Source organism: Pezoporus wallicus, unplaced genomic scaffold, assembly GCF_028554395.1.
Source record: "Pezoporus wallicus isolate ANWC-B61680 ecotype Strahan unplaced genomic scaffold, APGP_CSIRO_Pwel_v1 contig_2721, whole genome shotgun sequence".
NCBI lineage: Eukaryota > Metazoa > Chordata > Aves > Psittaciformes > Psittacidae > Pezoporus > Pezoporus wallicus.
The window spans coordinates 900,886-917,096 of NW_026642515.1; the positions used below are offsets into that span (position 1 = coordinate 900,886).

A 16,211-nucleotide genomic window follows, 5' to 3' on the forward strand; every position below is an offset into this window, starting at 1 on the left:
GCAGGAACCTTCTTTGTGGTGTTCTTTCTAATGCTCAGAGTTGAAGGCCATCTGTATGGGGAAATAATATCAACATTTCTAAAAGAATCCTGATAGATAACGTAGGAATGCAGCTTTTCATGGTCAAAGCACTAGTGCTGATGGCAGCAAGTTATGAATATTCCCAATGTGTGTATATACAAACTATTGCTGATCCTGGTTGCATGGCTAGGACAGGGCTCAAGAGGGAACAAAACGCTGCTGTGATAGTGACAGAGGTGAAAGCAACTTCATGATTTTCAAAGAAATGAGAAGCAGAGACCATATTCAGTTTCACTGATTTTTAAATTAATGTGAAAGGCAGGAGACAATCTTTGGTTATAGCAGCTGCTGAAATATCAAATCCTCTGGTAGAATGAAATTTGCATCTATGTAAAGCAGGATTTTTTAATTTTTATTTTCAGTTTATTTTGTTAATCAAATCTGTTTACACCACCTTTCTAAATGAGGTAAGTCAGTTTGTAAAACTTGTATTAGTAAGTAAAATTCTGAAGGCAAGATCCCTTAATTTGGCAACACATTTCATATTTATGAGTAGTACCAACCATAGTGCTTGGCGAAAGAGATAGAATTCAATTATTTGTTCAACCTGGAGTCTTTGAAGTAGGTAGCACTGTGCATGTGCAATCACTAATAATGAAATATCAATCACTTTAAATATATTAAATAGTGAAAAACTACTAGGGAGAAGGATAGAGAGTAAGGGTTGTGAAAGCAAAGAGAGCTGCCTCATGTGTGAGCTGGTTTATCTATATCTAAACCCAGAAAACCTTGCATTTTCAGTTGTAATACGCTTGATTTTATGAAGCAGATATGTATTTAGGGGAATGTAATTTATGTTTTTTAAAATGTGGATCTTTATCTGCTCGGAGGTTCTATTTAGCCCTACTTTGTGTGTGTTGGGAACATGGTTATGGCAATTTTTTTTGTCTCAAACTGGAGTTTTATAAATGCAGTAAAAGTTGGACAATATTTAGAATATTTGATATAATTCATGCACTATGAAAAGATTGCTGATTCCTTTTCTGGAGCCAAATTCGCATTTGGCTGTTTGAGAATGCTGTGCTGGGTAGACTGCAGGCATCTTGTCCAAAATAGTAAAAGTAATTCTATTTTGAATACTGAAGCTGAGCTGTTATTTTTTTCAATACGAAAATTTTGTATCCCTGGGATTTGATAGCTAACATGCAGAAATTTCATTCCTTTAATAGATTTTAAAGGTTGAGGGTTTTTTAATGTAATAAGGAGCAGGTATTACTAGATCTGTCCTGGTAATGGTAGTTTTCAAATAATGAAAAAGACATCTTGTTTCTTCTGCCAGGCAGAAAATAATTAACCAAAAATAAACAGTCTAAACAAGACTTTTCTTTGAACAGTTCTTTTCTTTATCTTATTTTTTCTGGAGAGCCTGACCTTTATTTGAAATTGTATCAGGTCTTTTACCAGAATCCAGTACTGCACATAGAAATTGGTTTTGAAAGAAAATAAGAGTGTGTTACAGTGCCATTCACCTGTTTGGCTATATATGTATGTTTTAACACCACTGGAAGACAAGAGCATGAGAAGGATAATCTTACTACTAAAACATGCTGCATACTAAATTGAATTTCACTTAATACTGGATCTTGCTTCAGAGGCCACTGCATGTGCCACAGACACAAGACATAAGCTACCATTTTTCTGAAAATTTTAGTAGAATGGGCATTACTGTGAGCAAGGAAGGAAACTCTTTATGCCTGCCTCACACCCAGCTGTCATCTTGGCAGAATGTCTTGGAGAATCTGTGCTGCTACTTATGCTATGCTTGTTCTGCGGGTAAATACCGGACTTCAGGCCATAGAGCAGTGAATGTAACATCACTCAGCACTGAATTTACTGACTTATGCAGCTTGTGACTACCAGGCTAAGAAAGGACTAACCAGTACCAGGCCTAACAAGAATCTTCTCAGAATAAGGACTAACTATGGTTAGTTTTTCAGAATTGCAAAAAATGTAGTATGATGTGCTTAAGCAAATGAAATACCTTGTGTAGCCATCAATCTTTGATATTCCCATTTTGGATTCTAGAAAATTAACTACACTTCTCAATCTTAGTTCTTCACTTAGAATTATGCAGTTTAGCTTTTAAATTTTATAGGATTTCAGTTTCTCTGGTATTTTCTTTGGCATCAGTTCTCTGGTATTGTCTTTGCATATGAAAATACTTGAGTATACACTTATGCTAATGTAAATAATTTTAGGATGGAGAGCTGGACAGTAATAACTGGAAGCATTTTGGTTTGCTTTTCTGAGGGGAGGAATGGTGGTGTACATCAGTAAGATATAAAGCAAGATGGCTTTAGATCTAAATCCTCCTTAGGTTCTAATCTTCAAATCTGTGCAGTAGTTCAGTAATGTGGTAATCTGTTACAGTTGAGGGAGTGGGAAGTCTGTCTCTGAAATGGAATGGATCACAAACCAGAGGCATGCCAACTATTGCTGTAATAAATAGAAGCTTTGTAGCAAAAAATCATATAGCCTGAAACACCCTTTAATACTGGCGCACTTAAGCTGTTGTAGTAAGACATTTCAAATTAAAATTAAGTGATACACCCACTATAGTTTGTCATGCTGATGAAGTCAAAGAAGATTTTGTGTAATACTATGCTGAATGTAGCAGATGACATAATGTTATACATCTCCTTAATCATGAAGACATTTGATGAAAGGTGATCTGATAAAGAGCGTTATTTCTGAGTAGAGTATTACTTCTATGGATGGAAAACAGAGCCACCAGAAAACAGCTGAAATTAAGGTAGTAGTAGTATTTATCTGTGGTGCAATTTATTGTATGCATACACAGGCCTGTAGTGCCTTTGTCTGGTCCCAACCACAAGGTATCACAAGCCTGCTCGTTTCATACCAATCAAAGAAACTATGATAGGAAGAATGAAATTTCCACAGGCATATAAGAATGTATGTTTTTAATGAGCTATCTAGTCATGTATATGTTCACTTGTATAAGCACGTGACTCCATAATTTATGTGAAGTGCCACACGGAAAGGTGTTCATTTGCTTTATCTGAGAAACTGTTGTGTTTCTTCACATTCCTTCTGTCAAGCACTGTCTAGATGGACTACACTGCCCACAGACTTATTGAATGCTTCTAGAGGATTAAAATGACTTAATATTGTGCTGTTTCTACCAAGTTGCCTTTCATATTAGAACTGGATTTTTTTAAGCAACATCCCCATAGTACCTGTTGTCTACATAGCCTTTTTTAAATGTGAAAATACAGACTTCAAACTCAGACAGCTGAACTGTGTCTTAATTTCTGCTGTCTTCATAGTCATAATGTGCTTCTGTGGGGTTTTAAATCATATTCATGCATACTTTCTTATATCCTTATCCTTGGAGGGAGATTAATTCTGGAAGGCAATTTTAAAACAGTTTCATGAATTGATTTGCTTGTTCATCTGTCTTTTGGATTTTCTTTACAACCCATCACTAAGCTGGTACTTAGAGTTTTAATTTGGTATAGCAACAGATAGAATATAGAATCGTAGAATCAACTCTATTGGAAAAGACCTTTAAGACCATCAAGGCCAGTCGTTATCACAGCACTGCCAAGTCCACCGCTAAACCATGTCACTGAGGGCCTCTATTTTTTGAACACTTCCAGGAACAGTGATTCCACCACTTCCCTGGGCAGCCTGTTCCAATGCCTGATCACCCTCTTGGTGAAGAAATTTGTATGCGTTTAAGTAGTAGTGACTTTATACTTGAAAAGCACATGAAAACAGTATTTTTACTGAATGGTAAATTAATCCTAGATGCCCTTGAAGGAAATGCTTACACTTTCCTTTTTTAGTAAGGAGTGTCTCCGTGTATTTCTTTAACATTTAGATGAACTGCATTAGCTTCAATTTTAGTATGTGCAGTACCTAGTTTCATTATTATATAACAGGAGAGTATTTTCCTTTATATTAATGTGTAAGATTGTGGTCCTAGATGGTATGTAGTCCTTGTGTCCTTTTATTGAAAGGAGGATGAATGATGATGATCACAACTAAGCTGCTACAGATGCTCCTGAGACAGTTCTTACGGCATGTGCAAGGTCTGTTGCAGTACTGGGGATGTTTCTGCCTCCAGAAGAAGGTCCTTGCCTGCCTCCTCGGCGGTTCAAACCTCACCCAGCGACCGGCGCATAAGCCCGTACGCATTAACACAGCTCTGCTCTGCGTGTTACGTTACGTGTGCAGCCGGTAGTGGCCGGTGTCGGATGGCTGGGGCCTGTAGCGTTGCTGCGGTCGGCGGGCGACTCTGTTTCGGAGCCGAGACCTGCCGCAGCTCTCGGCATGGCATACCCGGCGGCGCGGGGCGGGGGCGCAGCTGTTCACCGTGATGGATGAAGGGTGGCTGGAGGGGAGAGGAAGGGGGCGGGCACATTCTCCAGGGCTTGCGCCCTTATTGGTTGCGCCGCCGCTCTGGGTTCACGTGATCATCAGGGCAGCCTTGGCCGCGGCGCTGGCGCAGCTGGTGGGCGCGGGTGGGGCCGGGCTCGGTCGGCGGGATGGAGGCGCCGTGGTCATGGGGTGAGTGCGGCTGCCGCGAGGGCGCGGGAGGTGCGGGGCGTCTCAGACAGGAGGGCGGCGGTGCCGCCGGGCGGGGGAGAAAATAAGCGGCTTGTGGGGCTTAAGAAGAAATGGGGCTGCGGGAGCGGCGGGGAGGAGAAGCCCACGACTGGGCAGGGCGGGAAGGCGCTGCGGGGGTACCGAGCCCCGGCCCGCGAGAGACAAAGCGGCCGCGGAGCCCTGTGGCGGCCGTGAGCTCCACGGCCGGGAGGAGCAGGAGGAAGGTGGGGAGGGAAGGTAGACGGGTGAGTAGCGCTTGTCTGGCATGCAGAGGTGTCCCTCTGTGCGCTTTGAGGCGCTGCTCGCGGTGGCAGCAGCCCGGCTTTGTTAGTGACTGGGGCGGCAGTTTCGCCGCTGCCGCAGCGCGTCTACTCGCCGGGGAGGGAGAGTCGCGGGCCGCGGGAGGCCGGGCGGTGGCGAGCGGGTCCGGGGGGCAGCGCTGCGCCTTCGGTACGCCCTGGTGTCCGCTGACTTCTTACCCGTTTATTTAACATCACAAAGAAATGCTGGGGTCCGCGACTTAACCTGAATGCTGTGGGAAATCTTAATAAATTATGTATGAAGAAGTGGGCTCTTGCTCTTCTTTTGTCAGATACGCAGCTTTTACTCTGGTAATTAGGTCACTGCTAGCAGAACGCGCCATGCTTTTGCAGAAGTGTGTGGTGATCTCTGGAAGACTCATGCTGCCAAATTGTTTCATCCTATTCGTTGTTTACATCTGGTTTTAAAATTATTCTCGTTTAGGCATACAGAGGACCCTGGCCATTTTTCATTTGATAGGATTTTCTTCAGAGTATCAGTTGAAACCTGGTTTTGCCTTGGTTTGGTTAGTCATATACTGAAAGATGACTTTTAAAGGCATAGGAAGAAACATACACCTTCTTCGTTTGCCTAGAAGTCTTTTCCGTAAAATTACTATACACACGTGGATAATGCAGTAGAAAATACACGTAAACATACATATTGAAAGTAGATTCCTGGAACCAAACTATTCTGTATTTTTAAGGCAACTCGAAGTAACTGGTACAATATTTTTTCTCTTTCTCAGTCCTAAATAAAGTGACGCACAAAAATGGTTTGATGAAAGCAGGTATAACTTACTGAGTTTAAATTTCTGCTTTATAGTAAACATTCTCTTAAAATATTTATATGCCAATATTTTTAATGATATATATAGATTTATAGATATATCTGTATAGAGACATGTATAGATTTCCTGTCTGTCAGTAAGAGAGGCTTAGTTACATTTTAAAACATCAGTTAAGAACTTACTATGTAGAGTAATTGGTTTCAGAGTGTAAATTGGTGACACTAGTTGTTTCTCTGTAAAGTTCTGAAGGTTCATTACAGTTGCTTAAGTATTAGAAGATACAATAGATGCAGGGGTGCCTTCAGCACTTTTTTAATGAAAGAGAGTGACAAAAGTACAGAATGATTATGGTGATTATTATGGTGATGCTTCTTCCTGTTGCTTTAAGACTTAAAAAGAAACAGTGTTGTTTTGTTTAACAATCTAAGCAGTTCCTCTAAGAAGCTGTAGTCATGCTCTAAAACATGGCAGCTTGAATAAAACATCTCTTTTTAAATGTAATACTTTATTTATGAGTTCAGACTTTCTTGAATATCATCCCTCAAATGCAACTTGCCAGAACATTTATACAATACACTTGGCTATAACAAATGTTCTGATGCATGTTGTCATAGTACAGTATTAGTGTATCATCAGTGTGGAGTAATACAGGACTAATTGGAAATGTGTATGCTTAAATTGGTTCCTTTGGTCTCTAAATTCTTTTGTTGTATTTCAATATGTGTCTTAATTCAGGTGATAAAATGTTTATGCTGATGAAACATGATTAATAATTTTTTGATCAGTGTAATGAAATACTGTTTTAAATCTGCATATATTACTAGTGATATACTGGGACAGTAAGGTATTGTCAGTGAAGACCAAGTCTCTGTTGGTGGTTTTCCAAGATTTGTGCAGGACCTGTGTGAACAGATGTCAGTACACTTCCTGCAACACAGATGGTCTTCTGTTCCCTACAAGTGTTGAAAAGAACCCTGAAGATGACCCTGATAGGTCACCCAATGTGGGAAATATTTCTTTACTATAATTTTTTTTAAAAAAAGCTGATTCCTCTCATGTTAATGGTCTGGGGGTTAATTTGTGTTTTCAGGTAAAATTGGAAAATAAAGACGTATTGGATTTTTTAATATCTTAAACTTTCTACAATTGAATCCTTAAAAGATTATGAGAAACATTAAAGTATACAGGAGCAAGTCATATGCAGTGAGGCATGCACAGTTAGCCATGAATAGCAGAGATGGTCATCATAAAAAGTGAGTGTTCAGGCTTGTGAATCATCCTTGGTCCAATATAAGTTATGATTCAGATGATGTCTGAACTGCTTTGTGTTCAATACAGTATTTAAATACAAATCATGGTTTGTATTTTCATAGTTGTGTTCTGAATGCAGTATGACTAACAAGCTAAGGAACTCCCCAACCCAGAGTTATAAAGGAAGAAGTGGGAATTTTCTGGGCAGTGTAATAAAAGCTGAACTTGACTGTAGTGACTGAAATGTGTGACTTCTTGATTTCCCTGTTTTTGGTTTGGGTTGTTTTGGGGTTGTGGGTTTTTTTTTTGTTTTTGTTTTTTTTTGGGGTGTGGTTTTTTTTTTTTGTACTAATAGGATTTTTTTTTTGACTGTTCGCATTCTTTAGTAACAGTCTAAATGTGGGGTCATTTCTGTCTCTCACGCACACACTTGACCCCCATGATACTTGACCTGTAGTGAAGAACGCAGATGAAGAGTTCAGACCATCATCCTCTCTTTATACCAAAATACAGCAACGGATTGAAAGCTCTTGCCAAGATACAAATTCATTTATGGAAGAACAAACCAAAAAAAACCTTTCTACCTCCTACTTGAAAGGATTTAAGAAGGTCAGGTATAGTAACATTTAAGTGTTCTAGTCTGCTGTCCAGAAAGATAATCTTTGTGTAGAAATGGATAGAAAAACTAAGAAAATCCTCTTGATGAAGCTGAGGTTTAGAGAAAATTGTGTGGTTTCCTTTTAAAGGGGCTAACCCTTTCACATATTGCAGTAGCGTAACTGATAATAGTAATGGCTCTGAAAAACCCAGGGATTCAGAGGGTACTTAATCTAGAGATTATAATTTGGTATAATTTGCTGTCAGTTTTTTTTCAATGTAATCTTTTTCAAATTTATTAAAAGGAGTAGGGTTGCATGACTTGCAATTCAGTTTCTGCTGTCAAAGGCCTTGTTGCTAAAACAAGCTGAGGAAGAGCAGTTTTCCATGATGGCTGTGTTCTACCCTCTCCTGTGTCTCTGATGATGTCAGCATGCAGACGCAGAATTCTCATTTTGCACAGCGTATTTTCTTAATTCTCTTTAACCCCACCCAAAGCGTTATGGCTTTCAGATTGCTCATTAAGTTTGTGTGCCTACATAGCTCAGATGAGGAAAATCCAACCCAAATAGCCTCTCTTCTAGCTGATACTGACAGGAGTTATGAGGTTTATTCTTACATGTGGGTAGGAATAGGAGGATTAAATATGGCAACAAAGCCATTCTAATAAAGAATAGGCTTGTCACCAGAAATAATGTAGTTCAGTGTGATCACAGAATCATAGAATAGTTTGGGTTGGACGGGACCTTAACATCATCTAGTTCCACCCCCCTGGCTGGAGAAGGCAGAAATACAATTTTTCTGCTCTGTCTGGAAAGAATCAGGTTAATGGGCTTATATAGTCTGAGGTTGATGGGAGTATTTTTCAGGGAGTAGGAGAGTGTTAAACAATGGCCGTGAAGGATAAACATTTTTCAATCAGAAGGCCTGGAAAGCTTGCCCCAAACTGGAATGGGTAGGACAGTCCTGGCCTGCTGATGTTCATTTTTTATATGTTCTTAAACACAGCACTTGCTGATATTTTGCCTTGGTTGAAAAAGGACAAGCAGAAGGATATTTACATATAAACCATTTAACCTGAAGACAAGCTTCAAACAAAATAATAGAAAAATTAATGCAGTATTCAGTCAACGGAGAAATTGCATTAACGTAAATTGGCATGGTTTGATAGGTTCAGAATAGAAATAGCCAAACCCCTTCTCACTTTATTCTCTTTAGTGTACTAATAAAGGTATCTATATGAAAATGATCCATTTAAGGCTGAAGTTAGTAAGTGGGGCTGGCTTATTAGAATGGCTGTGCTGTATTTTTTGTCTCTGTTTGTCAGCCTTGCTTCTCTTTTGGAAATCGTTGTGTAACAGCTGATGAAGCATTGTGGTTAATGGCCCAGTATAGTAAGTTAAACCGACACCTATTTCAGTTTACCTTGGTGGTCAGGCACCGATCTGCAGTGGTTTAGGTGCTGCCACTTGAGCAGCTGAGCCCTTCTCTCTTCCCTGGTGGAAACCTTGTGGAGGTGGGTAGGGCAGGCAGCTAGAGGCAGGCACCAGTGCAGCCATCCCAGCATTAGCGCTATCTCCTGCCATGTCAGAACTCCTAGACCTACCTAGCACTTCTAAATCTCATGACAGTCTTGCCCCCGAGTTGAGTGATATGCCCTTGAAGACACAATTCCCCATTATCACATGGGAATGAATGGTAAAAATTGTCAGAATAGTCAAGAATAAGACACTGGGCTCAGCACTGAAGAATTGGGTAAAATTTGTGGATGTAGGAAGAATTGATGGTCCTTTCTGACCTTACTGAATTATAATCTAGATACTCATAGATTTTAGGTGCAGTGATTACAAGTTAAGAAGATAAACTACATTGTGAAAACTACTTCAGTTACAGAGCGGAGGAGCACATCTGCTTATTGGTGGTCATAGCAGAATGCTAAATTCTGTTTGCTTATTAGAGACTCGAGCATCTGATTTGCTACTCTCAACAAAGTTCATCCAAAATCAGTTACATGAACAGGAGCTTTGGTTGATGTTGGGTTTTGGATTGGGGCTTATTAAAGGAAGGAATTTGCCTCTCTTTCACTGAATTTGACGTCTGAAGTAGCCGTATAGCTTACTTGATAATACAGAAAGTCACCCTTGGGCAGTTGCTGTAGGTAACATAATAATTGCTCCATTAAAGATTTCTATAACTGAAACAAATAGGCTGTTGTTATCTAAAAATGTTACCTATCTTTCCAAACATACACTGCCAGGTTTCTGTCTCTTTTGTTGGAAAAAAAAACCATCGTGGTAGGGTTCAGATTACTCTTAGCCTCTGTTCTCAAAAGACTTAAGACTGGTCTGTTCTGCAGAGTTGCTTTATAAGAATAGGATGCTCAGATAACAGTGATAGCCTTTGTGGATGAAAAAAAAAAAATAGTGGTGGGAGTCTGAAATATTTTCATAAGGAGATTTAAGTAATAGATCACAAATTGCTGGGTTTCTTAAGCAGCACTTCATGCTGAGTATATATGCTTATTCATTTCAAAGAAAAGCGCCCATCAATGAAAAATTGTAAGTTTTTATTGTAGGTATTTTTCTTGTCTCTTGGGATTTGAGACTAAAAAGAATGTGTCTAAATTCAAGATTTCTGGGCAGTTGATAGTGGTACCAGTTGATACTGGTATCATAACTTAGAAGAAGGCATATCTAAATCTTAACAGTATGTTTGCATAAATTTAGACTTATAATTGATTTTAGTGTGTAAGAGTTGTGTTGAGCTTTAAATTCTTTTTTTATGTGTATATTCATGTCAAGTGCTGATTCAGTGAAGCATGAATTTTCTTATAATTTCACCTTACTTTGATAGGAGATGGAGAAGAAACCTCTTAATGATGAGAATATGGGCAATGATGAGAAAGTAGGAGACATAGATTTTATGTGATTCTTACAATAAGGGAATTAAATTTAAAAAATTCTGTATTCCAAGAGGGTTATTTCTTGGAGCATATCTAGAGGCAGGGATATCTCCATTACTCCCTTTGAATGTTGACTACTCTGCAAATAAGAAATTCAGTTAGAGTGCAAAAGGGAGCTTGACTGAAGCGTAATAGTGAACTTTTCAAAGGTGGGTTGTGTTGCAGATGTCATGCATTTTCCCTTGGGCTGAGTAAAATGTGAAACTGGTATTGGAGGCCAGTTATTCCTCTTCCCTTCCCCTCCACACCCTCATATGCCCCCCACTGCAGTGGTTTTGTACAGCGGTTTTGTATTCTTGCTTCAGCTGATTCTGACCCCAGCAATCTTGAATATGTTTGTGCAGTGGTACAGCTTCAGACTAGTTGGCCACATGCAAACTATTCCTTGTTTTCCTTTGGGCTGGTTACTAGTTACTTCTGCTGTGCCTGAGGTGGTATGTGCCTGTGAACCCTGTCTGGCTGAGAGGATCCAGAGTTTGACTCTTTTCCCAAGGCAAGTGTTTTGACCACTGAGAAATTACAAGAGGGGGGTGCAGCGATGCAGTCAGTTTGTATTGATGACACCAAATCTTGTGTTTAAAATTTTCTTGTGTTTTTTTTTTTTTTTGTTTATTTTTTTTCAGTTAGACCATTTGGAGCATAAATTCAAGGTTCGGATTTTGGGACCTGAACTCTTGATACTGTATGTCTAGTTTGAGGCTATTAGCAAAAACCTTTTTCTAGAAGAGAGGCAAATTTTAACTTTGAGGGTGTTCCTTCAATATAAATGGAACAGCTTGTGTGTAATGGAGCCTTTTGATTTCACTGTACAAACCAAGGGCCTGGGAGTATCGTATTGTTTAGCATCAGAAAGCCTAAGTTGCTTTGTAGTCATGCATTATCTGTGTCTGTTTCTCACATTTTTTTAATTAAATAATGGTATCTTTTGTGAAATGCTTTGGAGTTTCATTATTTCAGTAGAAAAAGATACATCTTGGAGAGATGAAAGTAAGCACCGTACTCTTCCATATTGAACTTCAGGAATACAAGATTGGATTTCTGAACTACTAAGTCTAGTTTCTCCCTGTGCAGTGAGCTAGGCAAGGATGTTGAATGCTCCATCCCAGAGCCTTGAGTGACATGGTATAGTGTGAGGTATCCCTGCCCATGGCAGGGGGATTGGAGCTAGATGATCTCAAGGTCCTTTCCAACCCTAACTATTCTATGATTCTGTGATTTACAACTTCTAATGAATGCTGGCCAGCCTGTGTTGATAAATGAACATTCTATACCCATTTGTTCTGTGTCAGTGTTGTGTTTTAACTTAATATTTTTTTCTCTCTTGAGTGTAATAACAAAGTGTAGCTGCGTCTTTCCAGCCTTTGTGCTGAGGCAGCAAAGGCTTGCTCATCAAGCCTGTTCCCGTATGACAGACCCTTTATCCCCTGATCGCTTAGCGTCTTTCTCTACAGCCACTTAAATTTTTGTCGAAGAACTAGATAACTCCAGGTATTGTGCTTGCTTTCCATGCACCAATATCGTGTTGACAGTGCCTGGGTACCTTGTGGGCTGGCTGTTGAGAAGCTCCAGTTGCTTCTCCCCCTACTTCCATGATGAGATTCCTACATGAGTGACCTTATATTGTTATGCTGTTTAATTATACCCTGTTAGTACCACTGCATTTCTCAGTTGATCAAATTCTATGTGTACCACATCTACGCTTCTGACCTTGTGAAGCCTCGAATTTATGGGAGAAAGTTTTGATGCCACTTCTTGTGCCCAGGTCAATAATGCAACAATTTAAAGTACCTGTTGCAGACTGATTTCGGAGGAACTTTGGTAACAACCTGCCTCCAGCCCAACGACTGGACTTTCAGCACTGCCCAGTGTCATCTTGTTCTTGAGTTACCCCTCACCCATGTACAGTTTCTCTGCTCTTCTCTATTAGTGTAACTTATTACATGATTTTATGTGTGAAACTGTATCAAATGATTTGATGCGGTTGAGGTAGGCAAGATCCATTATTTATGAAAAGCAGTTCACTGTTTTCTTCAAATACATGGTAATCCTTTCTTTACAGGCAGGAAAAAGAAAAATTATGTTGGAGGGCCAGGGAGGGATGTATACATCTGTGTGTCCCCAAGAAGTCCCAGATACCTCAGCCGGTGGTGTAGAAGGCATCTTGAATGCACATGCCTGGGTGGCTCACAGTGTATTGCTAATGTGAGAATAGCTGCCTCCAGTCCAGTTTTCATTGTGGATGTACTGACTGCAAACACACTTTCCCCAAACCTCGCCATGCTCTCAAAACATGAGATGAGTTTTTCATGTGCTTTTTTCACCCTCTGCTCCCTGGGGGTTCTCTTTAGCATTCTTGCAGTTTCCTGAGGTGCAAATGTGAATACCCTGGTGGAAAGAAGTTGTCAGGCATTCCTGTGATTCCTGTAGGTGAGGGAGTCTTTCTGAAAGCACCTCAGCATCCAGTAGAGCTGTGGTCAGGTAGTGTGACCAGCCAGAGGCGGTGCTGCCAGGTGGTAGTTTCTGTCTGTGGTGGGTGCTTATTGCCCTCTGCGCATCTGTTTAACAAAAAGGTGATGTTTTGGGTCACCCAGCTTATGGTAATCAGCTAACTCAATTTTTTTTTTTAACCTAAAAACCCTCAGGGTAAAGCTTGACATTTGAATAAATCAGAAAGTGACAGCAGAATGCTGGTGGTGATGTCCTATTTTCATGTTATGAAAATAAAAGATGCAAAAAGAAGTGTAGGAACCTAGATCAGGAGGGGCAGAAGACAAAACAAACCTCCCATTCAAAAACTGGATCTGTACTCATTTAACATAAGTACATTTAAGCTTATTCTGCATTTGAAGTATCAGAGCTGTGCAGTTGCTTTCTACTGTAGGTCCTCCAGTTTTCTCTATTTTCTTTGTGTGTGCATGTGTCTTAATGTGGCTAATTATTTTAAATTCCCATTTTTTGGATGAGAATTCCTTAGGGTGCACAGAAAATGGAAAAATTTGATTTCTTTTATCATTACCAGCCCTTTCATGAATTAATAATAATGAATTAAAATTATGAGAGAAAAAGATAATCTAGTTAGGATCAAAATGCATGTCAAATATAAGGCGCACAGCAGCTTCTGTAAATTAGATGTAAATGATTAACCGTGTGATATACTTGACTCAAACCTAATACATTCAATATGATACAATACTAATTTATGACAACTAATATGAAAATGTTTCCACTTTCATCTACCTTTCCTTGGGCTTGTGCAGACTTGTCCGTTCGGTGTATGTTCTGAAAAGAAATGTGAACTACACCTGTTGGTTTTATTAATAAGAATTGAAACTGTGACTTATTAAATAAAAATGGAATAGAAGCAGTCTGCCCTTTTTGATTTTTTTCCTGTATTGTTACAGCTCTCCTTGACAGCTTACCAACTTTTAGGTGAAACATCCTGACAGTAAAAGCACAGAATTCACAAAATAGAGTAAATGTTTCAGATTACTTTTGTTTTTCAGGAAATGAGGTCTCTCATAAAGCATGACCAAATTTTGAAAAATAAATTTGTTAGGGATTTTTTTCTTCAGCTTCTTGGTAGTGTCATGGGAATCACAACTCTGTAAGTGGCAGGCTTCTTCGTCCTCCCATCTTTAATGATGACAAGTGCATGAAGACTTGCTTCTTGAAATAAACTCGTATCAAATGCACTACAGCTTTTGTTATTGTACCTGTCTTTAATGGTATATATTCGTTGTTACTTTTCAATGAGTTTAAATTTAGAAAGATTAAATACAATTTTCAAAACTTGTATTGAGGAACTAAAACCTTTTTAAATAATTTTACCTGGTTTTTAGTAGGCAGAATAATTCAATTAAGATTTGTCTGGAAGAGCAAAGTTTATTACATGGATTTACACTAGCAGTAAGGTTAAAGGCATAGCTCCTGAGTGTTAGAACTGAAATGCGAATACTAAGGATGATTTTGTATGATGTTAGGATTTTCTTTTCCCTTCCCCTACTGCCTTATGAAGTTCTTGATGAACTTGCTTTGTTTGCTTAATCATGTGTATCAGATAGAAGCCGCTGAAATGTTTAATATTTTCTTCTACTTTTTCTAGGGCTGAGGCTAGCCCAGGATGGCTGCAGCTTCATATGATCAGCTGTTAAAGCAAGTTGAGGCATTGAAGATGGAGAACTCTAACCTTCGGCAAGAGCTAGAGGATAACTCAAATCACCTAACAAAACTGGAAACTGAGGCATCTAATATGAAGGTATTGCATGCTCTGTGTCTATGTACATCAGTGTTTCTGTTGCTGCCTTTTATGTTATGGACTGGTAGCTGCTGAACAAGTTTTGTGTGCTTTTAAATTCCTACAGAAGTCCTTTTCTAGGCTGCGTAAGGCAAAACTACCACATCTACTTGGTGAAGAATTTTATATTTTATTTTTTCTCAAATTTGAAAATCAAAATCAAAACAGTTCTCTAGAAACAGCTTCTGGTGTTCACAACTTTTTCTGATGTGCCATGTGATACTTCCAGTTTAACACAGCTGTACTTACCAGCAGGAAGCCCAGTCTGTTGATACGGTTTGGCAAGGCAAGTATTGTTCAGCTCTTGAAAACACAGGAAAAAATTGAGGTTTTCAGTGTTTTAAGGCAAGTCTAAATATTTTGGTGTTTACTACACTTGAAATATTTAACATCCCAAAAGGAAAAGTTTATTTTAAAATAAGACCACAAGTTCTCCAGCGTCTGCCAAAGCTGAAATTCATACTTAATAATTTGGTCCAGATCTGTCCTGGTGTTTATTTGTTGCCTGGGTGTAGGCCTTTAGAACCATCTGTCCATGAGGAAACACTAGGCTCAGCTGGAATTTAGATAGATTTTGGCCATTAGAAAGATACTTACAGAGCTGCATCTGTGTCATCCATGACGCTAAACAAGGCAGGATTTCACAAGCATTGTAGTTGCATTAATGTAGTGCTCTTCGTAAGCTGACAAATCCTGATACTTACTGCTAACAGCCAGCAAAACCAGACTGCTTTGGGTACCTCACTTACTATGGCTCAGAAACTGCTTATATTTGTCGATAGGGTAGGCATTTGTATATCCATCTCCTTGCATTCCAGTCTTTCTGTCACAGATTTACTGTTCCTTTATAATCTTTGTTTTTAGCAATTAAAAACACTTTGAACTGAACTTTTCCTCCAGCATGTGCGTTACCTGTATATTCGCTGTAAGAAGAAAAATCTTCCGGTGTTCTGAAACCCTGTAACTAGTGACAACACTTGAAAGAAGCACAAATTTTTTGAATATATTTAGTCCTTGCGTAGCAGTGTAAAATGAAAACAGCTCTGCTACCTTGAAACTGAAATGGAATTATAGTCCTCTACACAGCTACTTAAAATGGTGGTTGGCATAAGCAGCTGTGGAGAAAAAAGTTGTTGCTCCATTATACTTGAAAGCTGCTTCTGTCATTTATACTGTCTTTCTTAAGATGATACTATAACAACTTTGCAACTTTGTCAGTATTTCCCTTTCTCTCCCTTTCAGTCAAGTAAGGTGGGGAAGAACAGGAGAGATTATCTTCTTCATAGTTTAGAAAAGGAAGAAGGAAGATGAGGTTGGTTTTTTGGTGGGTTGGTGTTTTTTTCCCTTCTGTGTCCGTGTACAGG

General features: G+C 39.3%; 1 protein-coding gene across 10 annotated transcripts in view; it reads left to right on the plus strand.

Moving 5' to 3' along the window:
• The window catches only part of APC (APC regulator of WNT signaling pathway), an 83,720-nt gene that overhangs the window by 19,947 nt on the left and 47,562 nt on the right, over nt 1-16,211 (plus strand). For 3 of the 10 annotated variants that reach the window (XM_057430866.1, XM_057430871.1, XM_057430868.1), the window contains exon 2: nt 14,656-14,808. In XM_057430866.1, coding sequence (XP_057286849.1) covers nt 14,674-14,808 — 135 coding nt within the window. In that variant the 5' untranslated portion in view covers nt 14,656-14,673. Of the gene's footprint in view, nt 1-4,485; nt 4,615-4,859; nt 4,878-5,757; nt 5,778-12,668; nt 12,756-14,655; nt 14,809-16,211 lie in introns of those variants that run through there. The other 7 variants (XM_057430865.1, XM_057430873.1, XM_057430867.1 and 4 more) reach the window with 6 other exon arrangements.